The 25868-nt window shown below is 31.4% G+C and overlaps 1 protein-coding gene across 1 annotated transcript; it reads left to right on the forward strand.

Moving 5' to 3' along the window:
• Positions 1-2288: 2288 nt before the first annotated feature.
• On the forward strand, positions 2289-25208 carry LOC145328364 (soluble guanylate cyclase 88E-like). Its single transcript, XM_080171990.1, has 23 exons — positions 2289-2358; positions 2883-2960; positions 3441-3562; positions 4344-4439; positions 4972-5034; positions 5416-5461; positions 6140-6229; positions 6620-6751; positions 7134-7237; positions 7934-8016; positions 8549-8637; positions 16066-16128; positions 16413-16494; positions 16896-16979; positions 17342-17409; positions 17841-17946; positions 18407-18483; positions 19346-19412; positions 20392-20482; positions 22435-22505; positions 23377-23443; positions 23850-23982; positions 24310-25208. Exons 1-23 carry the CDS (start codon positions 2317-2319, stop codon positions 24337-24339), a joined length of 1884 nt encoding a protein of 627 aa, XP_080028116.1. The 5' UTR covers positions 2289-2316; the 3' UTR covers positions 24340-25208.
• The last annotated feature ends 660 nt before the right edge of the window (positions 25209-25868 follow it).

A 25868-nucleotide genomic window follows, 5' to 3' on the forward strand; every position in this document is an offset into this window, starting at 1 on the left:
ACGTCACTTGGATCATTTTTGACACAATTTGGTCTTTGTCGACATTATAACATGTTAAAATAACGGAAATAGCAAATCTGTACGGACAGACTTACTGACCCTAAAAAAATTCAACAATTCCAATTTTACTTAATATCTAAATTCTGTTTTAATAAGAATAATAGTTTAAAATAACAGGAAAAGATATTTCAAAGCCAGGTTTTAAAAGTCGTCTTTTTATGAATACACTTTTTAACAATAATTTGATAATATGTCTGTCCTTCCGTATTAGGCATATAAGATTTCTTATACCACTGTACCTATGGACACTGGGATTTCAGGTATCACAGGCAAATGTAAAAAAGGTATTCTTTTCTTATCAATTTTTAAAAGTAAAGCTTTTCTGATGTAGTGATTAGTTTTTTTTTTAATTTATACATTTAAGAATTGTCATATCGATTTAAACCTTGTATGGTGATTCCCATAGCATTTAGCGTACCAACTCAATCATCGTTAACAGAAAGATTGTACGTCCATTTACTGTATCCTTTATTTTGCAATTTTGCAACAAATTATGTACGATTTTGTCAAAACTTACAAACTATTGTTCAGTTTAAGTTCTGACACTTTACAAGAGTTATTGTTCGTTTTACCTTCCTTCTGATTTTAGAGCTTCGCTTTTATTGATTTTATAAATCATTGACTTGTGAAATAGTTTTAAAATTATATCATAATTTTTCCTTCTTCAATTAGAAATGACTGGCGGCTGCGCCCCTGGTACCAAGGGGCTTTGTATTTGCTAAGGTAGAGAAAGGGGTGCAAAATAGCCTAACACCATCTTAGAGCTTAAATCTAAAAGAATAAAACAGTCTAAAACCATCCCAAGATCTGTGAATCATGCTTCAAACTGTAAAATTAAGCAATAATTAACAATTTTAAAAGCATTATATTTAAGTAATAATTGAACAAGGACAAATAAATCCAAAGATAGCACAAAATATAAGTTATAGCAGATAAAAACTTTCCAAAATTTGTCTGCACATGCAAATGGAACGGAAAGAAAGAAAGAGAGAGAGAGCAACCGCAGTGCACAAAATTGATGTGTTTGTTTGTACTAATATTAGCAGGGGCTAATTATATTGCGTTTGTCTATATACACAAGTTATTTTTTAACATTTTATTAATGGAAGACAATTGTTTCACTATTAAATAGATCATCAGTTCCAATAAATATGTATAAAATAAGAGTTAAAAAATATATGTCTTTGTATTCTGAATCCTTTAGAAAGACTAAATAATAAGCAAGAAGTAAGAAATGTTCGTTAAAAAATTGTACACCCTGCAGGATTTTTTACAACTCATATCCTGAAAGGGCTTGGGGGGGATTTGCATCTTGATATAAAAAGGGGGAGTTGTTTAAAGGGAATTTTTAAAGAGAAAAAATAGGTCAAATTTTATCAGATGCAGCTAATTTAATACTTATTAACTGAACCAATTTAGTTCTTAATTTTATGAAAGCTTCTTATCGGTCCGGTAATGGTTTTAATTTTTAGATATTTGTAAGTCTTTAAGTTTTAGGCTATTAAAGTGCGCCTCCCTTTCCCTTCGATAACAGAGTCTCTAGATGCTTGTAACTATATAAACAATACTTTTGCGGAGTAACGGACATACGTACAACTACAGACATTCACAAATTATATAGTATCAACTCTACTAATAACCAATAATTTGCAACATGAAAATTACTATTCCAATGCATGAAATCAAATATTGGATATCATTTCAGAAAATTATTCCCAACTTTCCCTTACCTATACGTTTAGTCTTATTTTGATCTTCCTAGAGACGTATCTAATTTAGTATCATTCATTTACGAACAGAATAACAAAATTTTCAGTATGGCTTCAAAACTGATTATAATCCGCTGTATTAGAACCGGTTCTTAACCTTACTTAAAAATCATCAATAGCATCGTATTACAGACAAGTTTCCGCGTATATGAAAATGAAAAATTATCAAATTAATACCTTAATATAAATCTTGTAATTTTCATTTCAATATCCGCGGTAAGCTGTATATAATACAATGCGATAAATAACTATTATCTGTATTCTGTATTACAAAGTTTAATATTGTCTGAAGCTTAATATCTTTAAAACTGCTGAATTGAGATGGTTCTGCGTTAAAGGAAAAAACAATTTATCATGTTATGGTTATTTTCTTATAGTGTATCATTCTTTAAAAAAATAAAAAGAATTTTAATTGTTAAACTTCATCCATTACAAGTTGTTTTAAATCTTTAATATTCTAACAGACAAAATAATAGGATACTGAAAAATGTATGGATTAATTGTGGAAAACTTTGCTGGCTACATTAAGGTAATGCAGAAATGGGGTACATATACTTATACCCCCTGGAAAAATTAAGGGTGGTGGATACACCACTTTGAAGTCAACCCCCCTACACCCTCCTTAATTAGGGTCTACACCCCCCTGAAACAGCCAAGGGGAGGGTGAATTAAGTAAAGTAAAAAATCTCTTAAATTTATGTGGGGTGTGAAAAAAAATTGCCCGCTTCACTTATTAATATTGAAAATTAAATAAAATGACATACGTGCTGGCCCACAGATGTAAAGGCCCCAATCATAGAAAAGCATTGCATTTCGACAATAAATATATAAAGTCTAGATGACCAATCCTTTAATTGGACCAATTCTACCACATCATTTGTTAGAAATCTTTGCTTGGGAAATACTATTGTCAAATATTCGTCGCTCGTATTATGGAATTGAATCATATTTTCTAAATATAAACAAAAATCTTTGTCTGCTACAAATTCCATATAAAGTTGGTCAGATTATTGTGACTGATTGAACATCTAGGATAATAAATGTATTTATAAGACCAAGTATGGAGAGGAGGCCTGGGATACAGTTAGAAGATTGGCTAATATTGACACTCCGACTTTCGCCATACATCAGGTATAATCGGGGACCTTCAGGGATAAGACAATGGAGGATTAATTAATATACATGCCATATAATGAAAAACAAAATTACTCCTTCAATTGAATTTAATTTTCTATTTTACTTATCTATGTATATTTTTATCTATTTAACTTTTATAGGTAAATCCTGAACAGATAGTAATACATGTATAAGTATAGATCTGTATATTAACTAAGACAAATACCTACCCAAAGTGGAGAGGATCTTTTCGTCTGCAAGCAAATTGTTTTCTGCTCTTTTGTAGCGACTTGGCTGTATTTATATTTTAGATGCTATTGGCTGATATTCAAAGAAACAACTGAAAGACAGCTTCGGGCTCTACCACGTGGGTACAGTTGCATATACCTCTTTTACTCAGATAATCATTTAACTGTCTAAGAAAGTCATTAATCATACTGGTTTATTTTTAGAAATCTATCTATTTTTGATTTTTTATCTATTTAACTCTTACAGGTTTATCCTGAACAGCTGATCAGCAAACTGGCCAAGAAAGCCTTCAATACATTGGGATGCACAGCTGATGAATTCTATGAGGGGATGGGATTCTACTTTGTTGAGCTGGCTGGAAAATATGGGTAAGCTATCCAGTTTTCATCTAAGGTCAGAGCGCCAATTCTGCACTAATAGTCTAGAAAAAAAATAGTAAAAGCCAGGGATATAAAGGGATTTATTTACATTACAATTAGTTGTTCAAATGTTGGACAATAAACTTAATGAACCAACCAGTCAAAATTAAATAAAAGTCCTTTAGTTGCTAAGCCAAATATAATATAAAAGTTTAGGGAATAGTGTAATAAACTTCTAACTGTCCTCTTCCTCCCTGATAAAAAACATGATAACCTTACACATTAATAAATAAAATCATTAATTATCAAAATTATCCCCATTGAACAAGACAGTTTTAGGAGCAAAGCTACTCTATAAGAGTTAGTGTATTCCGTCTGTCTGTCAATCTGTCTGTTATACTAGTGGTCAAATTTATATTACTAATCCTTCAACGTATTTCCATTTGAAAATGCACAGGATAGGAAAGATAAACTGCGAGGTTAGACAATAGCAAATTTTTGAGGATACTAAAATTAATTGAGATTAAAATGATTTTAAAAAATAATTTCAGTATGGCCTTGAAACCAATTATCATACGCTGGATTGGAACCGGTTATAAGCATTACTGAATTTCATGTTTTGTATCCTATTCTAATTTTTCTACGAATAATGAAATAATGAAAATCATTATATAAATACTAGTTTTGTTAACCCGGGCCTTTAGCTTCTTGGAGCTAACTTTCTCACAATTTTCCTTTTTATTATCCGCAGAAAGCTGTCTATAATACAATGCGATAAATAACTTCATAGGTATGGAGATGTACTGGCCTTGCTTGGACGAGAGTTGAGAGATTTTCTAAATGGATTGGACAATCTTCATGAATATCTCAAGTTTTCTTATCCGAGGTATTTAAATTTGAAACTGATGTCTTTTAAGATCTTATTTTCAAGGTTTATTAGATACGTTCAACTACTATTTATTATTCCTATTTTAAAGCAAAATATTTTCCAGGTCATCATTTTGATAATATAAGTTTTAGTTTTGAACATGCTGGGTTTTCAATGGCCAAAGATGTTGACTAGTGAATCAAAAAATGAAATAGTAGAATAACATAGTAAAATCAGTGAAAGTGGTATTATTGAAATTATGCTAAGGGCCTCTAGTTACACTCTAGGGAAGGGAGGAGGAGAGTTGACCCTCAACTTTAAATTTCAGTTTTGAAAAGAAAAAGCAGAACTAAAAAATTTTGGGGTTGCAAGGTAACTGTTTCTAGGGTCGGATGAAGTTACCCTCCTCTATAATAGTTATAAACCTTCCCAGGACCTGTGATATGCTTCACTGTAAAGGAGAACCATACCGGTCCAACGAGTAGCAATTAACAAACACAAAGACAGACATCCTATACTTTTATATCAGTAATATTTTTTCGTTTAATAGATTGAGAGCACCATCCTATTTCGTGGACAATGAGACACCAAATGGTCTTGTTTTGCATTATAGGTAAATTTTAGCTGGGCTTGGCAGCCAGGCATCAGCCAAGACTAAGCCTCAAATTTAAGCCTGTTTGGAAGCTCTGAAAAAAAAATTTAAGAGGGATTGTCTTATTTGGGTAAGGTTTAGACTTCCAGCTAAAATAGTAAAATGTTGATTTCCCTGAGGCTTACAGGTGGCTGACAAGCAGCTGAGGAGCCGTAAATTTTAGGCACTCGAAGAAAAAAAATAACGAAACCTCTTATAATTTAAGGGTTCATTTGTGTTGAATATTTAAAAACATTAAGCTACAAAACTATTCAATTCAGCTTATTTATTTCCTTAGTTTTCTTCAATATGGAACAGATGCCTAAATAATGAACCTAACATACCAAATCATTTTTTCTATAGGTCTAAACGAAGAGGATTTACAAGCTATACTGTAGGACAGCTAAAGGTATTTTTAAAAGCAATGATTGACGAAGCCCAATCTGTCCCACTTTTGAGCAAGACGATTCCTATATGACGTCATATAAAGGGAAAAGAAAAAGGGAAGGGGGGGGAGAAAATCTCTTCAAAAGAGATGGGAGAAAAGGGAATCGTCTTGCTCAAAAGTGGGACAGATTAGGCTTCGTCCAATGATTTTTTTCCAAAGATTTAGACAACTTCAAAACTGTGAACTGGCACCTATAAATTAAATATATATTTATTTTGACGTACAAGTGTCATTTAAACTTTAAAAATATTTCCATTTAATTTAATTCTCTTGCTCCTTTTCATTTGTTTTAATAGAAAAGAAATTTTTTGTTGAATTTAAATAGTCTGTAACTTGAATTTCAACCCTTATCTAAATCGGTTTAAGAGAGGAATAGAATCCTTCATAAAGTTATAAAGTAAAGACTAGTTTTGTTAGCCCCTAGGGACAAAAAGCCCAGGCTAACAGACATTGATTTTGTGATTTTTATCTTAATATTCATGAAAAATTGTCTGCAATGCAGTGCAATACATGAGTTTTTAGAATGGCTGAGATCTACTGGAGAGCCTTATAAAGGTTTTCAAAAATCTAGTTTGATAAGGTTTTCTAGAGATTGGGCACTATCTGCTGGATTTTGACATGGTTGTTTCTTGTTTCTAGGCTGTAGCCCAAACCTACTACAAGATGCAGATAGATATTGATGTTATTGAATCTGAAATCCTGTTTGATACTGTTCATGTCTCTTTTCAGGTATGCTTTTTTAACATTAATTTTAACATATGTGTTTTATTATTCCGTTATATGAGGTAGTAGAGATCTTTGGGTTGTTTTTTGAGATCTTTATAACCCATATGGTTTAACTCTCCATTTTAAGAAAGCGTTACAAAGGTGCCTGGGTGTTTTCAGGCTTTTCAATATTTGAATTTCAGTCTCGGGGTGGTTTTAGATCATTATTGTATCACTTCCCTCAGAGATTTAGATGGTAGAGGTGCAAAAACTATTGTGACAAAAAGTATTGATATTATATTTTAATTTGAAAAATATAATATATTCTACATATTAAAAGAAATTAAGACATATATAATAACCTATAAGATTTAGTTGCTAGCAATCAGAAAATAATTAATGAAAATTGTTCAGTTGAAGTTTGACAACAAGCAGCAAAACATAGTGAACTCAGACCTAGTGAGGGAGGAGGCTAGGTTGCCAGCTGTTTCATCGGCTATGCTCTTTGATATATTCCCATTCATCATTGTATTTGGTGAAGACATGGTAATTCAAGTTATTATTATTAAAGCTAGAAATACATTGAGTTTGCAGTAAAACTGGTTACTTGTCATTCAATATTGAAATATTTCTTGAGAAGATATGATTATTTCATTTTTAAACGAGAAACCCAATCTAATTACCATAGTTTTTTCCCTTAATGATTCTTGACCCTAGTTTACCTAATATATTATTAGTATTTAAAGAAGATTTTGAAGTATTGGTTTAACTAGCTGAGCTAGTTAAGATACAGATTTTTTAGTTAAAGTGAAAAATGAAGCCCTTTTTATTTTCACCTATTTTTTTTCTTTTTATTTTGGTGTATTTTTACCCTTTACAAATATAAATTTATCAATATTATCTGTTTTAAATTATCAATCCTTCTTAGGTTATTCAATCAATTGGCAGATCTCTGACTGAAATTCTGCCCAGAATGGTTGGAATGAAAATGGATGAATACTTTGATGTTGTTAGACCTCTCATTGAATTCAAGTAAGTTTCTGAAATTATTTTAGTTATAAAGATGTCAGAATATTTTTCTGTTCCTTATCAAATTATCTTATATAAAAGTTACAGGTTGTCTATGTGTGTGTCTGTCTGTACCTAAGAATCTTGCTAATCACTAAAACAATATTATTCTCCTATATAGTGTAGCGTCTTATAGGTCCTGGGGAGGTTAATAACTATTTGGGAGGAGGGTACTTTAACCCTTGCAAGAGAATCAGCCACAGAAAAAAAATTACCCCTTTCTAACTCAAGTGTCCTTACGGGCCTCTAGGAGTGTAGCCACTATGGATGATATTGCTCTGACATAGCCACAGTATCTGTGCAGTTTTTCTATTTGTGAATTCATGAAGACTCAAACAGAGACCCTTTCTAGCCAGTCAAGATGATATATTATTGTTATATTTTTGAAGCTTTGCTTGTTTTGTTAATATGCATGATAAGTTATTAGAATGACCAAGATAATTTTACTTGATTGACTTTACTAAGAGACTATTGAAAATGAATTTATCAAACCTTAAAAATATCTAGTTTAATGTAGATGTACTCTTATTATCATTTGGATGAGGATTTTATACAAGAAGTTATAAGAATGAATTTTTACTTTATAAATGTTAAGCCTAATTTTCTTGTTTTATAAAATACTAGCCTAATGTAACTCTAAAAAGGATCTGATATTCCTAGGTTTGATACAGTTCTTGCCAGATCAAACAATATTTTTGAGCTGACAACAAATGAGCCAGTAGCTAAACTTCTCAAAAACTTTGGTAAGAATTTATCATTTAATATTGTTTATGAAATATGAAAGAAAAGTTTCCTATGGAGTAAATATATTCATTGTATTGTAACTATTGAATAAGACTCTTATTCTAGAAGATTAGTGTGATTCATGACATCTCTTGTGCATCATTGAATTAAAAATTGGACTGTGGCATAACAATTTAGCATATCTGCTTGTTGTTGGGAAGGTGATAGGTTTTAACCTCTGCCTACGCTGCATCATAAGTAAAAATGTTTTAAATGGTTCCTACTGCTACTTTGTCAGATTCTTGACATAAATAGTTGGAGTAGGATGAATGCCAAAAACAGGTGCAACTGATTACCTTGCTTAGCAAGGACTTCTAGACAAAAGTCTTGCAATCCAATATTTGGGTATTACCACACTTAATACTTTGTGTGATTGAGAGAGTATTTCAATGTGGTGGGGAGAGGACATGAACTTTAGGTGTCACTGAGCCCCTAAGAGTTCATCATTAAATATCAATATGCCTAAAAATAACACTTAATATATATTTTCAGGAGCTCTGAATGAAGATGATGTTGATGATATAGAAGATATGGATAACTTAATGGAGGATGCTGGGGAAGAAAAGTTTCTTCATCTCAAGGTAAATAGTATTCCAGATTAGTATTGTGCTTTACTTTCATAAAGGATGAAAAGGTAATAAAGTCATCTTTGAAAAGAAGAACAAATACCTGTCATGATTTGCCTCTAATATTCTCAGAATTTGATAAACAATTGAAAGGTTTGATAGTAAACATTAGGTCAGACAGCATTATTCAGTTGAGCTTGAGGTGAAAGGTTGTCTAAACCATTCTCCTCCCCTTCCCCAACTTTTAACTCTACAGCGGACTAAACTAGCTAGTTTTAACCGCCCGCTATCCATCACAAACAATTGTAACTCGACAGCTGACGAGTACATCAAGTTTTGACCGCCTACAACCATCATTTCTACAGTTCAACACACATCTAATCTGCTCTGCAAGTGAAAATTTAAGATAAGTTATTTTTCTTAGTGTTTATTTAAAAGTGTTTGTATTTCTGATAACTAGGTTACTTTCATTATTTAAGGTAATTTATTTGTTTCTTATTGATTATGACTAATAACATTACCCCTAACTCTAATTCCTCCCCAGAAGGGCAGCGAGAAAATTCCACTACCCCTCCAGATTGGAATAATTTTACTTTTGACCACTTTGCTAAAATAACTGAGACTACGGGAAAAATAAGGGAAGAACTAGATAAGCTAAGCCAATGTAATAGTGGGAAGCCTAGTGAAAAGGCTAAAATCATAGCTCCAATAACCAATTGGTTTCTTGAATTAGAAACTAAGATGAATGATTTGTCGAAGTATGTTTTTAACTTATCAGACAACCAAAAAACGTTGATTAAAAGAATTGAAAATCTAGAGGCTACGGTTGCTATCAACGTGGCTTCTGGCGACCTTGTTTCTGATATCGAACGGTCTGCAGGGTATAAAGATTTGTGCAATGAAACTATGCTTGCTTCTTTGAGTAGTAAAGTTCCCAACTTGGATTTAGGCGTTCATATTGACAGGGATTCTGATATTTCTATGATTGAAACGGTTAGGACAAAGCTGTCTTCTACTCTCAATCCTAAAGTTTTGTCGGACGTAGTAATTACCCCATTAGCTAAGGAAACATTTGAAAAAAATGACAAGTTTATCGTTCCAGTATTACTGAAATCCAAAACTAAACAAGGAAAGGCTGCTTTAGATAAGGCCCTAAAGACGAAAGGGTTAGATGTTAACTTTCATTGGCCTAAACAATTGTTTCCAATTATTAAAAGTTTAAGAGAAAAGTACAAAGATTTTAAATCTGAGGACATGGATTTAACCTCTAAGCAAATTCTAATTAGGCCCAGCGCAACCGGAAAATCCATAATGGTTTCGTATAGAAATGGATTGGGTACTAACTGGACATTTTTAGAAAGTTTTAAAACTCCTGCGCCTCAAGCAATGCTTGAAAACACCAAATTCTTGCAACCTTTCTCTAGTAAATATATAAAAATTTGAGTAAACAAAATAATCATTGGTTTAAAAAATTCTTGTCAAAATAATGCATTTTTTATATAAACTGCTCCTATTTGTTGTTACTTTTAAGTGGTATATTTACTGTAAGTGTGAAATGTTATTCCCCCTTTTTCATTCTCCCCCTTCTGCCCTTGGTTGTAATTTACCCCAATTTTATCTTCCTAATTTTTACATTGACATTTCTCATAAATTGCAAAACAATATTTTGAAACATTACACTATGTCTCTTGGTTCAGTTTTATCTTTCAAAAAAGGGATAAACATTTTTAATTTAAAGAAAAATTTTAGTTCTCTTTGTAAGATTTCAGGAGAACCTAAATTTAAAAAGGCGAGGAATTAAAATTTGAAGAAGTAATTGTAAGTCTCCCTCCCCCAGTAAACCAGCCTACATCTGGAAATTCCTTTTGTTTAGACAATGTAAAAGTTATAAGCCAAAATATGAACTCGCTGAATTTAAGTTTAGCCTCTCTAGATAAGGATGGGGGTAAGTTTAAAATGAAAATTAATGCAGTTTTAAAAACAAATTCACATATAATTTTACTTCAAGACACGCGTGTGGGTAATAATGTAACATTTCTTAAAAACTATTTAATGATAAGTAAATTCGGAAATTATGATATTTATCTTAATAGCACAAAAGGGGATCGTGGTGTAATCACAATGATAAAGAGAAATTTTTGTCATAAAGTTTATAGAATATTTAAATCTAGGTGTGAAAATGTCCTTATCGTTGATTTGCATATAAATAATGAACGAATGCTTATCATTAACTGTTATGGTCCAACTCAATCTCAAAATAAAGATTTTTATTCACTCTTAAAACAAAAAATTGAAAGTATTGGAATTTCTAAGTTTGTTATTTTAGGAGATCTAAACTGTTTAACATGTGATTTGCCTATAAATTCTAACGTAGTTTTAAATAATTATGAAATTCTTAACATGAGCGCAATACCTAACTTAATACACACAAAAACTTTAGTGTCATGGATAAGGGATGGATTTATTGTAGACAAATTTAGACTTCTGTATCCAAATTTAAAAACTTATAGTTATATTCCTTTTAGTGAGCAAGCTATAAATAGGTCACGGATTGACCATTGCTTGGCAAGCCCACATTTTAGTCCATTAATTAAAAAAGTTGAATATCCGAATAGGCTATCAAAATATTTTGACCATAAACCTGTCGTTTTCTTAGGAAAAAGTAAGAATATTACTAGACCAAAAGTTATTGATAGCTCCCTACTAAATATTGAACATTTATATTCTACAGTAAAATTTTCTGTGTACAGCTTTATGGTTGATAATACAAAACCTCCAAATAAAAATGAATTAACTCTACTAATTAATAGGATCAATATTTTATCTTTGTATATTCAGGGGCTTGAAAAAACGATCTTAAAGCTACCCAATGACAAATTTTGTAAACATTTACTTGAAGTTTATAGTAATGAAATTGAAGAAAACTGTTCACTATTTCCCAGTATTGAAACTTTTTTGTCTTATAATACTAATTTGGAACCGGACTTAATGTTAGAATGTTTATTAAATGAAATAAAAAATACATGTATATCTTTTCAGTCATTTTATGTTAAAACAACAAAGGAGGAAAAACACAATTTGTCTGATCAATTATCACATTTAAGAAGTATTGGTGATTTTAATTCTGTTAATTTTAAAGAAATAGAGGCAAAACTTTTGGAAATTGAACACAGGGAAAATCTAAGACTTTTGGAAAACACAAATTATTTTAACTTATTGAACCATGAGAAAAGCACTAGAAGCTTTTCTGAACTTTTAAAAAATAAGAACTCTCATGAATCTTTATCTTCAATTAAAGACTAATCAGGGAATATTATTCAAAATGATAATGAAAGACAAAATTTTATTGTTAATCATTTTAAACAACTTTTTAGCACGCCTGTTGAACCAGAAATTTCTTTTGAAGAATTTTTTGAAAGAAATGAAAATGATCCAATTTTTGACCCTTTTAAATTATCGCAAGAAGATAAAATAAAACTTGAGTCACCTATTCAAATGTCTGAACTGGAAACCGTGCTTAAAAATGCTAATTTAAATGCTGCTGTTGGTTTAGATGGCATACCTATGGCGTCAATTAAACATTTTTGGGATTTAATTAAAGATACAATGTTACATGGTTTTAACTATATGGCAAATAAAGGGGAGTTAAGGGGTATGATGAATATAAGTAGAAGCAATTTAATTCCAAAGGGTGGAGATAAAGATCTTTCTAATATTAAAAATTGGCGTAGCATTGGTATACTTACATCTCCTTATAAACTATATAGTGGAGTTATAAATTTAAGATTAAAAACTGTTGTAGATTCCATAATACATAATGCTCAGAAAGCTTATTCTGATCAATATTTTATACAAGAGTGTTTAATAAATGTATATGAACTGCTTTCAAAATCAAACTCCACAAATTCTCCTTTAGCAAGTCTAATAATTGATTTTTCGAGGGCATTTGATACAATAGGAAATACCTACTTACAATCTGTACTGCATTTCTCTAATTTTGGTCCAAAATTTATTTTAATGGTATCTTCAACATTTAAAAACCGAAAATCTTGTATCTTGACTGATTGCGGTTTAACACAAAATTTTGAAAATAAGTTAGGTATTATTCAAGGAGACCTTCCATCTCCAAATTTATTTAAAATTGCAATTAACCCACTCGTTATAAAATTATGTCTATCAAATACTCTTAAAATTCCAAATTCAATTCCTTACAATTTTAACAGAGATGAAAATAAAGTAAATGTAGCAAGTGGTTTTGCAGACGATATGCAAAACTTCATGGAAGTAAAGTCAGAATCTCTCCAAAAATGTTATGATATTTTGACCAGTTTTGGAAAATTATCAAACCTTAAAGTTAACGACTCTAAGACTCAAATTATTATAACTGGTGGGTTACCTTCTTTTGATTTTATAAGAAAAGTTGAAGAACTTAATTTTGAAATTTCAGACAATTTTACAATTTTAGGTCTAAGCTTGCACAAATCTTTAAATGACACTTATTTAATTTGGGACAAAATATTGGCAAAAGTTGTAAAGTTGCGTAATTTTTGGAATTTATTCAATCTTAGTATTCCTGGAAGGGTTTCTATTATAAAAACATATTTTTATTCACAATTATCATATCTGGGTTCAATTTTTGAACCAACAGACCAATTTTTAGCAGACTTTGAAAGGTGTGTTGTAGGTTTTCTTAAACAAGGGGGAAGGATTGCAAAGGATAGAATTTTTCTTGACTGTAGCAAGGGTGGGCTTGGCCTGCCTAACCCAAAAGAATTTCTCACTAGTCTTAAAGTTAGCATTTTTTTAAAAGGTCTTAAAGCAAATGATTCATGGGGTAAAGAATTAAGACAATTTCTTGCAGATCCTGAAAACCCATTATCTATACAAATCGATAAAATTATTCCAGAATCTAACCCAATTTTGTACAATCTAGTTAAAGCTTTTTTACGTTTTTGTGATTATTATTGGAAATTTAGTGGAAACATTCTCGCTGCCCAAGTTGTTAATAATCATTTATTCAAGGATAATCAAGGAAATATGATTAATAACAACTTCTTTACAATAAACTCATGGTTAAGGTATGGTAATGAACTAAAAAATCTTACCTTAAGTAATTTTATTTCAAACTTTGGCAATGTTTTAAATTATGATGAATTTTGCAGGAAATCTTCCTGTTATGTAACCCCAAATGAATTTCTAAGAATGAAACATAATCTAAGAGTATTTTTAAATAGGTGTAAAACGAAATTTTCTCAAAAATCTGCTTCAATATTGGTCTGTATTTCAAAGCCCAATTTGAGAGCAAAAGATTTTAGATACTTCTTAGATATATCCAAATCTATGTTAACAAATTGTCAACCCGTTAAAACTAGAAACATGTGGCTCAGTAATGAAATAGATATAAATAGAGAATCAAGGTTTATGTGCATGTGGAGATTATCCTATCTTCCCATGAACATAAGAGACTTTGCTTTTAAATTATGTAATAATCTTCTTCATTTTAATGCAAATTTATCAAAATTTAGTGACACTAGTCCAGCATGTACACAATGTACAATAGCTTTAAATCTTCCCACCCCTAGAGAAACTTCTTGTCATTTTTATCTGTATTGCTCATCAAATACAGAATTACTTTTAGAATATTTTAACACTTTTCTTTACCAATCTAATATAACATGGGTTGCCAATTTTGTTTTCTTGGGAGCACCGTCTAATATACCATTCTATAAAGCTATAATTATCAATACAGAAATTATTATTTCAGCTTGGTTTCTTTTTGAATGTAGAAATAAGAAAATTAAACCTGTATTGTCAATGTTAAAAGAGTTTCTAAAGAATTATAGATCAATATTTATGCGTTTTCCTAAATATCAAAATGCATATAATAAGTGGATAAGAGGATAAAAGGGTTAGTGTTATTACAGGGTCATTAAGAAAAACTGGTTTTTTTAAGTGTAGTAATTCTGTCTTAATATCCGTTAATATTTCTTTCTACTATGTATTTTTTCTAACTTAAACTTTCATTCTCTTTTTTTTTCAGTTCTAAGCTGATGGCTCAGAGTTAACAGAGAATCAGGATAATCATAGATCCTTGTGTTAATGATAAAGATGATAAAGATGCTATTGCCCTCACTCAGACTAGACGACGGAGCACATGAAAGAAACCGAATCTATTTTTATGTAGTAATTGTAAATAATTATCAATTTTATATTTTTGTAATATTTTTGTGATTTTATTTCATAAACTGATTAAAAACCAATAAAATACGTAATAATAAAAAGCATTTTTCAGCAAATTTTGTAATTCCTATCAGTGCATAGGCGTCCAAGGGGGGGGGTAATGGGCCATTTGGCACCCCCAAACGATTTTGGGGGTGCCGTAGGCACCCCCAAAATAAATGTTCTTTAAAAAAAATTTTTTGGGGGGGGTATTTACCCCCCCCAAATTGAATGTTCTTAAAAAAAAATTTACTGAAAATTTTTTTTTGGGGGGGGGATCTATGATGTAATTGTAAAGCACTGAAGATTCCATAAAATAGATACCTAACTAAATTAAATATTTCATTAAATAATGAAAAAGAATTTCCATAGGCGATTTCTTTTGGGAGGATGTCAGGGTGTCTCAAAACTAGTTATAAAACTTACCAGGACCTATAAGACGCTTCACTTTAAAGTATAATCATATTGGTTCATTGGTTAGTGAGTTAATTATTGTATTTTTATGTTCTAAAGAATGAGATACTACTATATATTTGAATAGTAGTGGCGCCCTTAGCATCTAAGAACTTGTGTTTTCTAAAGGGTAAAAAGGGAGGAGAAAAATAGCCTAAAACCACTCAAAGGATTGACCTATAATAGTGTGGAACCATCATGGGATCTATGTGAAGCTTTCCTAAAAAGGAGAACTCAGTATTAAAAGTAATGAAATCTGAATCTATAGTCAAATAAACCTTACTTACTACTTTATGTTATAGGATAGTACTTATTAACTTAATAGATTAGGTAGGTGCTTTTTTTACATAATTAAATTACCCCCCCCAAAAATTTTACCCCCGGGGTAAATTAGTTTGGGGGGGGTAATTACCCCCCCCCAACAGACTTTAGGGGGGGTAATTACCCCCCCCAATCAAATTTTACCCCCGGGGTAAAAATTTTGGGGGGGGTAAAAAAAAATTTCGGCGCGCTTCGCGCGTCATTTTACCCCCCTCAAACACGAATTACCCCCCCCCCTAAAATTTTTTACCCCCCCCAAAAAAAAAAGCTTGGACGCCCCTGTATCAGTGTTATAATATATATTTCTAAGAATTTTATATAACTGACATGACTTTTCTCTATTGACCCTGAGAATGTTACATAAAATTGTAAATCATAAAAGTTAAAATAGCATTTGACAGCAAGCTTTCTATAATTCTATCATACAATTCAATAATTTCTATTTCTCAGGGACAAATGCACTACATGCAAGATTGGAATGTTGTAATGTTCCTTTGCTCTCCTGCTATAAAGGTAAAGGAAAAATATGCTTATTAATATCAATTTCCATATAGTTAGGACCAGTGCAAAGCTTCCTAAATGGAGAACTCAACCAGTGGTTAGCAAGATTTTGACAGACAAACTAAAAACTCAACTTTTAGGATAATACTAACTTCCCCTTTCAATGAGGGAGAAGGGATTATCAAATATTTATCTTACATTGAAAATTCTTTTTTCTTAGCTATAAGATAAAAAAAAATTTGTGTTTAGAATTCATTAATGACATAATGATTTGTAAAGATATTACTTTATTTTAGGATTTGGACCAGCTTGGTCTGTCAGGATTATATGTATGTGACTTGTCCATGCATGACTTCTCTAGAGATCTGCTTCTTGCAAGTAAGACTCATATTTTTTTAGAATTTTTTGGTTCAGAAAGATTTTAACCTAAAATATATCTATATGTTTCATGACAAGCAGAATGTGTTATAACCTTTCCAGTATGGCTTTAAAACCAGTTCTCATCCATTCTGAAAAATCATGTATAGCATAGTATTACAAACAATTTTCCATAAATATTTATAAATCATAAAATTAATACCAGTCAGGGCCCAACAAAACTGGTAAATAAGCTTATAATTTTTCATTTTGATATCCGTGGAAAGCTGTCTATAATATGATGAGATAAATTACTATTTATTATTACTTCCTATTTATGGTTCATATAAATATGATATTTTTCATCTAAAATTTTGTCCAGCTATTTCGTGGTAAGCTTGATAAACCAGTAATTATTTAAGGTTCTCAGCAATCAAGTGATCTGAGAGAAGCTCTGGATTCAGAAGTGGAGAAGACCAAGCTCATGGAAGAAAGCATGCAAAAACTAGGAAAACTATAAGTCTATAATGTTTGCATAGAATTAAGCCCCTTTTGCCAAAAACTCTTTTCAAAAAGAGAAGTGGAATATTCAAGGATAACATCTTTTAACATTTGTATAATTTATGTTGAATAATTTATTTACTTAAAAAATAGACAAGCAATCTTTAAAATATTACATGAATTATTATATAAAATTTTCAAGCTAATCCAGATCCTTATCTTTTAAGAAAAAAAATTCCTCTAAACTTATATAATTTCAGAATTGATAATTTAATGAAAAATCTTATTTTCGAATGGCGGAAAAGATATTTATCTGTCCCCGGGAGGAATATAAACATATAAGCCTCAGCCTTGATAAGTTTATAATTAGATGAGGAGATGCGGAGAAGTGACCAGCTATTGTCACAGATGATGCCTAAATCTGTGTCTGATAAGGTATTAATTGATTTGATCGAAGGACCAATATGATACTTCCTACCAGGGAAGGTGTATAAATATTTTTGGGGAGGGTAAATTTACCAACCCCCCCTGATCGTCCAGAAATCGTCCCTGGAAAAGTACCCCCATTTTTTTTACAAATAAAATGTAAATCGACCCTCAACCCCCCCCCCCCCCCCACTTCAGTTGAAACCGTTTTAGAGGGTGCCCTTACTCGCTCCGCTTAAGTAAGAAGCTACACTCGTGGTCACCCTCTAAAACAGGTGACTGGAGGCTTGCTTCAGAGATTGAAAGCTTGATGGATGGATAATAACGTGTCCGTGTGCCCCCCTTCTTTCCTTCCAGAGGCTACTAGGAACATAACCGCTAGGTTAAATAAGAAAGTCGGGGAAGGAGATTTTCAAACTTATTTTGTATGATTATTTTAGGTAAAAAGTGGAGCATCTACCGTGGATACTTGTGAAATATTTGAATCTGTTACAATTATTTTCAATGATATCCCCATGTTCTCTGATATCTGTGCTAAGTGCGATGGTAAGCAAATAACTACCAAGGACAATCAGGTCAATAAGTAGCGCAGCAGTGGAAGTTATCTGTATTTCAAATTAGAATATAATAGTAAATTGTTAAATAGCACAAAAATGGTACTTATATTACCACAAAGTAAAACTTAAGATGGTTCTAACGATATTCGTAAAAAATACTACTATGAACACAAGCCACGCAATTAATATTGGAGTGTTTATTACACAAGTTCCCAAAGTTTTACACTAAAGTTTTTTATTCGTTGGTCTTACAACTTTGGGGACTTTTATTGAATTTTTATTGGTTGGTTCAATATGGTGAGTGTCCAAACGTTTTAACCACTAATTGTAATCAACAGAATGGGTATTTTTTGTATCATCATTGGGGGTGTACATCATTTTATCGACCATTGTCTTATCCCTGATTTTTAACTTTTTAGCACAGATACTCTTTATTAATTTACTTGTAGGTATGCAGATTGTTACCATGTTAAATACCATGTTTGGAATATTTGATATCCTCTCAGATAGAAATCAAATTTATAAGGTAAAAAAATAATGTGCAAATCTACTCTATAAATAACTTTCTTCATATGTCCGTATAGCTAATTGGGAAAAGTTATTTTTTGCATCGTATCACGTACAGATATTAAAATAAAATAGAAAATTGTTTGTTATACGATGCTATACATGCTTCTTCAGTATGGCTGAGAACAAGTTATAATCCAGCTGATAATAATCGGTTTTTAAAGCCTTACTGGAAAAATGATTCGCATATATTCAGGTTAGGACAGTGAAAAACTGATTTGTTGGAGAAAAATAATCTACTTTATAACTCACTTTCTCCATCTGTCCGTACGTCATAAGTGGGAAGAGTAATTATCCCAAAGATAGACGGCTGATTTTTTCGCAAGATTTAGCTGACCAATAAGCATCTCCTTTTTATCGTTCTGTCTGTAATGCTCTGGAATCAATATCATTTATATAGGAAATAGGTGTGTTTCTTAGCTGCTTTTAAAAATAGACTGCTGGAATTTTGTGTCAATTTTCATATTTCTGAGCATCTACTCTGTATAACTCATTTTGTCCGTATGTTATGCACCTCTTATTTTTAATTAAGGATTATCAACCCCATAACCTACTCTGTACATTTTTTTTTGCTGAAATAGTTATTTAACGCATCGTATAATAGACAGCTTTCCTCGGATATTGAAGATAAAAATCCAGCCTTGTTAGCCGGGATAATAAAAACTTAATTTAATTTAAGATATCTATTTTAATATTCGCGGAAAATTGTGTGTAATACGATGCTATACATGATTTTTCAGTATTGCTAAGATTCAGTTCTAATCGTGCGGATATTAATCGGTTTCGAAGCCATACCAGAAAAATAATTTGTATATTTTAAGGTAGAGACAGTGAAAGACTGCTTTGTTGGAGTATGCGGAGCCCCTGAAAGGGTAAATAATCATGCTGGTAACAAAAAATTGTTATTTATCACATTGTATTATAGACACCTTTTCGCGGATATTAAAATAAAAAAGATTGTCTGTAATACGATGCTATACAAGATTTTTGAGTATGGCTGACAAACGGTTTGTATTAAGCGGATATTAATCGGTTTCGAAGCCATACTGAAAAAAATATTGATTATAAAATCATCTTATTTCTTAAAGTAAGCCTTCAAGTAAATACATCTTTTTTAAATTAAACTTAAAAATTTAAAATTTTAAAATTAAATTCAACTTCTGATATTCTAAAGTGGAAGAAAAAAGGCTGCAGGCATACTTTAAAATCCAAAATTTCAAACTTATTAAATTTCTTTGCATTTGGAATTCATAATTTAAAATTAATTAGTTGAAAGAAAAATATATCTTAATTACATAATTGCATGATTACTTGAAATATTAATGATGAAATTGAACATGATACAATATAAATATAATCTATACTTTAATCAAGAACTAAAGAGATAAGACAATGGTCACAAAATTGATGTATGTCCCCAATGTTAATTCACAAAATTACCCATTCTGTAGATTACAATTATGTGGCTGAAACGTTTGAACACTCAACCTAATATATTAACCAATCAAAATCCCTTAAAAGTCCCTAAAGTGGTTAAGACAATGAATAAGTAAACGTTATTATAAAACTTTGGGGACTAGTGTAATAAACAGCCCATTGTCCCCTCTCTCTCTCTCTTGCATTTAATAATCTAAATTAAGTAGTGGTGTTAAGATGTTCAAGAAATAGTCACTAAGAAGCAGCTTAAAGTGCCTAATAAAGTAAATGATGTCATACAATACAAATGACCAATGATAGGCCAGTATACATTGATATTGATTAATGGTAAAAGGTATACTGGCAAATCATTTGGCATTTGTATTGTATGACTTCCTCTTTAATTAGGCTCTTTAAGGTGCTTCGGTCACTAAACTAAAATATTATTTAGAGAGAATCATGGATATGGCTTTGGACATGAGAGATTGTGTACAATTTGTTCCGGACCCAAGGCCCGGTGTTGAGGATCATATCAAAATTAGGTTTGTACAGATAATTTGTTCTTAACCCTAGGACTGGTGTCGAGGATCATACAAAATTAGGTTCGTACATATAATTTGTTCCGGACCCAAGGCCTGGTGTTGAGGATCATATCAAAATAAGGTGTGTACATATAATTTGTCCCGGACCCAAGGCCTGGTGTTGAGGATCATATCAAAATAAGGTGTGTACATATAATTTGTTCCGGACCCTAGGCCTGGTGTTGAGGATCATATCAACATAAGGTGTGTACATATAATTTGTTCCGGACCCAAGGCCTGGTGTTGAGGATCATATCAAAATAAGGTGTGTACATATAATTTGTTCCGGACCCTAGGCCTGGTGTTGAGGATCATATCAAAATAAGGTGTGTACATATAATTTGTTCCGGACCAAAGGTGAAAGGCCTGGTGTTGAGGATCATATCAAAATAAGGTGTGTACATATAATTTGTTCCGGACCCAAGGCCTGGTGTTGAGGATCATATCAAAATAAGGTGTGTACATATAATTTGTCCCGGACCCAAGGCCTGGTGTTGAGGATCCTATCAACATAAGGTGTGTACATATAATTTGTCCCGGACCCAAGGCCTGGTGTTGAGGATCATATCAAAATAAGGTGTGTACATATAATTTGTTCCGGACCCGAGGCCTGGTGTCGAGGATCATATCAAAATAAGGTGTGTTCATATAATTTGTTCCGGACCCGAGGCCTGGTGTTGAGGATCATATCAAAATAAGGTGTGTACAGATAATTTGTTCCGGACCCAAGGCCTGGTGTTAAGGATCATATCAACATAAGGTGTGTACATATAATTTGTTCCGGACCCAAGGCCTGGTGTTGAGGATCATATTAACATAAGGTGTGTACATATAATTTGTTCTGGACCCGAGGCCTGGTGTTGAGGATCATATCAAAATAAGGTGTGTACATATAATTTGTTTCGGACCCAAGGCCTGGTGTTGAGGATCATATCAGAATAAGGTTTGTACAGATAATTCATTACAACATTGGTCATTGTATATTTATTCTAAAACAAAATTTTAGCTAAACTTTGCATAAAAGCAGGGGTAATTTTGTTTAGCATCATAAGGGAAGCATATAAATTATCGTCCATTGTCTTTTCCTTGTCAAAATCAGTCTTTTTAACATAAAATTAGTAACATTTTGATAGATATACATATAAATATTTATAAATACCAATTCAAATTTTAATTTTAAACTTGTTGTAAAAAAAAGTTTTCATTTGACTGACAGTAATAAGAATTTACAAGCATGCATTTCTTTTAACAAAACCTCTTTGTTTAACATTATTAAATCATTAAAATCTAATCATATAAATAAACAAGGACAAATAATCTCAACAGTAACTAGGATTTATAAAGAAAGATTATATTTAAAGTCCAACATTGGATGGTAAATAGATAAAGACGTATTCATGAAATCAAACTATTCATTCATGCAGATGGATTAATTAGAGAAGGTTATTATTTTCAGAGAAAGAGGGGACAGTGGTCTGTTTATTACACTAGTCCCCAAAATTTTAAAATAACGTTTAAATTATACGTTGGCTTAACAACTTTTGGGGATTTAATGAATTTTGATTGTTTAATTTATTAAGTTGAGTGTCCATTTGTTTTAACCACTAATTGTAATCTACAAAAGGGGTAATTTTGTGTATTAACATTGTGGATGTACATAATTTTTTTTGGCCATCATCTTATCCCTTTATATATCTGATTAATGTTAAATAATAAACAAAACAGGAAGTCGGTTAAATTAAGAATATTTAGTAGAATGAAAAAAATCACAAAACCTTGTAATCAAAACTCCTTTTTAAATAACGTTATGTGACGAAATGACATACGTACTGACGGGCGGACATACCCTAGTTAAAAAATAGCTGCTCTACTAAATATCAATAATCCTAATTTTGTGAAAATTTATTTTTAAGGCTTGGATCTCACTCTGGACAGGTTGTTGGAGGAATAGTTGGTAACAAATGTCCTAGATACTGCCTGTTTGGTAAGGTTTTTATAATAGTTATTTATACCATAGTATTATAGATAGCTTTTCGTGGATATTAAAAGGAAAAATATTAAGATCTAATCCAGGGGCCAAAGGCTAACAAAACTGTTATCAATCTTATAATTTTATTTTGATAGTCATAAAAAATTGTTTTTGTTTGTAACCATCCCCCCCCCCTTTAAAAAAAGGAAAGGGTCAGAAACCATTAAATTAGATTTTGAAAAAATGGCGACAGTTTTGCAGGGAGTAAGGGAGGGGACAATGGGCAATTAATTCAATATAAGAGTTATCAAAGAAAGGGCATGAAATCCAGTTTAATCCAATAGATTTGTAGGAAATTATAAAGGGATTGTTAATTGAATAATAGATTTCCATAGCGTCATGTAAAGTGAAATCACAACTTGTTTTTGATGAAATATATTGAGGTTTTTTGGTGTGATTTTTATATTAAAAGATTATTGGACCCGGCCAGCTGCTAGCAAGAATATGACGGCCCCTTTTTATTCTGTTTATTTCCCTTGCCTCTTGCCCCCACCTCCCTTCTCCTTTCTCCCTGTCTGCTACATTCCAAACTAACACAACGAGTGTTTATTTCCCTTCCCCCCACTTCCCTTATCCCTTCTCCCCGTCTGCAATATTCAAAACATACATAACGAGTAGCGGCATTCTATGCGCAAGTCCCCAAACTCAGTCAGAAACTGCTAAATTCTTGCACATTCCCTTTAAGCCAGTCCCCAAAAACTGAGACTCCTAAAAATTGAATATTCGATCCATTGTCCCCTCCCTTACTCCCTGACAGTTTTGACATGAATTGTTCTGAATTTAAAGCAAATTTGTTTATTTGTATATTAATGATTTTTATTTTTAGGTGATGCAATGAATACAAGTTCTAGAATGATGAGCTTCGGAGAGCCACAAAAAGTGCATGTTTCAGGGTATTTTTTTAGTACAATATAGAAAACAAGGTTGACAACGTCCATAAGTGGTGAAGCATAATAAAGATCATGGAAGAACAAACGGACATACTACGTGGATTATAGAGAAGCTTTGCTAATAAAAAGGGAGTAAAAAGTTCTATTCCGATAGACGCTCTAATGCTTTTCTATTTTCAGAATAAATGTATGAAGTATAGATATAAAATCCATATAACTATCTCGACCCTTTCTCGTCTGCTAGCAAATTGCTTTCTGCTCTTTTGTAGCGACTCGTCTATGTTAATATTTTTGATGCTATTGGCTGATATTCAAAGACCCAATTGAAAGTTGGCACAGGGTCCACGGAATGGGGACATACAGTTATTTAACCGCTTCACCGTCTATTGTTATACTTTAATATTTTCAGTGTTGTAGCTGGGCTGTTACCCAAAGCCTTTACTGTAACAGAAAGGGGAAAGGTGACAGTGAAGGGTAAAGGAGAAATGGTCACTTTCTGGGTTGACTCTAAGGCAAACAGAGTTCCGCCGTCGCGTGAAGAGGTTAGTCAGTTTTTAGTAGAGAAGCTACTCTATAATTCACTTTGTCTGTCCGTCCGTATGTCCGCAAGGCTATGGGGGATATATGATTCTAAGATGATCGATCATAAATTGATTTTCATAAAATAAATGAATTACTTTATCTACATCCCCAATGATTATACACAAAATTATAATAAGTGGTTGAAACGTTTAAACAATTAACTTAATGAACTAACCAATCAATATTGAATTCAGGTCCTCAAATTTGTCAAGCGAAAACTAATAAGAATATATTATTATAAAACTTTGAATAAACTCTCTCTGATTATTTGATTAATTTAATTTTAGGTCTTGCCTAATGAAGCAAAGGAGAAGTAAAGTTACAAAGATTTATTCAGCGAATAAAAAAATATTTATGTATAATATCATTATGATAAAATCAAAAATAATATATGTACTATATTAATATCTAATGTCGCACATAAAACGTTCTATTCAATAATTTTATATATTTATGACAGTTTTAAATGGATTTAACAAAAAAATGTCATAAAATATTCTAGTATGGCTTTGAAACCGAATAATTGCACTGCACTGGATTAAAACAGGTTCTCAACCATACTAAAAAAATCATGTATAGTATTGTATTACAAAGAATTACGATTTTTTTTAAAATTATAAAACTAATACCAGTTTTGTTAATCTTATAAATTTTCATTCTAATATCCACGGAAAGCTGTCTATAATACGATGCCATAAATAACAATTACCGTATTTAAAACTGCTTTTAGATACTATTAGCTAAAAATCATACACATAACAATATATTGGTATATCTATAACTATATAGTTTTATTTATCTCCTATATAGAGTATACCTATCCATAGACTTCCAAGGGTGGGAGTAAATGAGTATTTATCCCCCTCAAACTTTACAACCTCTTATTTTACCCTCCCTCAAAAGAAAAGGCTTGGATGTCCATGTATCTATCTACCAAAAAATGAACCTAGCCTTATGAATAGGTTTACCAAAATTATTAAGAATCCACCTATCATACTTAATATTTTTTTGTAATTTCTTTGAAAGGCCCATTTATTATATGCCTTTAACAGGAAATTTATACATAAAAAAATATAATTATACTGTCAATAATATAACAATTATTTATTAAAAATGCTTTTTTGTTTAATATATTCATGTTTATATAATTCATTTATCTATGTCAATAAATAATTAAAACCTACTACTATTTATTTATTTTGAAAGGAAAATTTGAAGGCTTAATTATAACAAGTGTTATTATTTTAGCCATAAGAAGAACAGCAAAAAGCTGATATTAAAAGTTCATTTAATGAAGTTAAAATAAAACAGTAAACTGCAATACAGACATACTATAGACAACGTTTAAAGTGTTTAAAGGACGATTAGATGTAAATGTAAAAAATTCTGCATACTTAAAATGATTTTACACTCAACATACAGACATTGCCTACTTACAAAGTAGCACCATGAATAAAAATATCATTAATAATTAATAATAAATGTACGAATACAATAAAAGGATTTTTATTAATATTTAATTCACAAAAAATTGGGTATATTTACTTTATTCGATACAATAAAGAGAAAAAAGAATAATTAAAAATGTGACACATTACAAACTTTCCCGATTTTGTATTACTTTTGAGGAACATGATTCCAGTTACGTCATATTTTTCTTTCCCGAAAAAGGGAAGGGGGGAAGAAAATCTCTTCAAAAGAGATGGGGAAAACCCCCTTTTCTCCCATCTCTTTTTTCTTCCCCCCTTCCCTTTTTTTTCTTTCCCCTTCCCTTTTTCGGGAAAGAAAAATATGACGTAACTGGAATCATGTTCCTCAAAAGTAATACAAAATCGGGAAAGTTTGT

This window comes from Acartia tonsa, chromosome 9, assembly GCF_053477335.1.
Source record: "Acartia tonsa isolate MP-2025a chromosome 9, ASM5347733v1, whole genome shotgun sequence".
NCBI classification, from domain to species: domain Eukaryota; kingdom Metazoa; phylum Arthropoda; class Copepoda; order Calanoida; family Acartiidae; genus Acartia; species Acartia tonsa.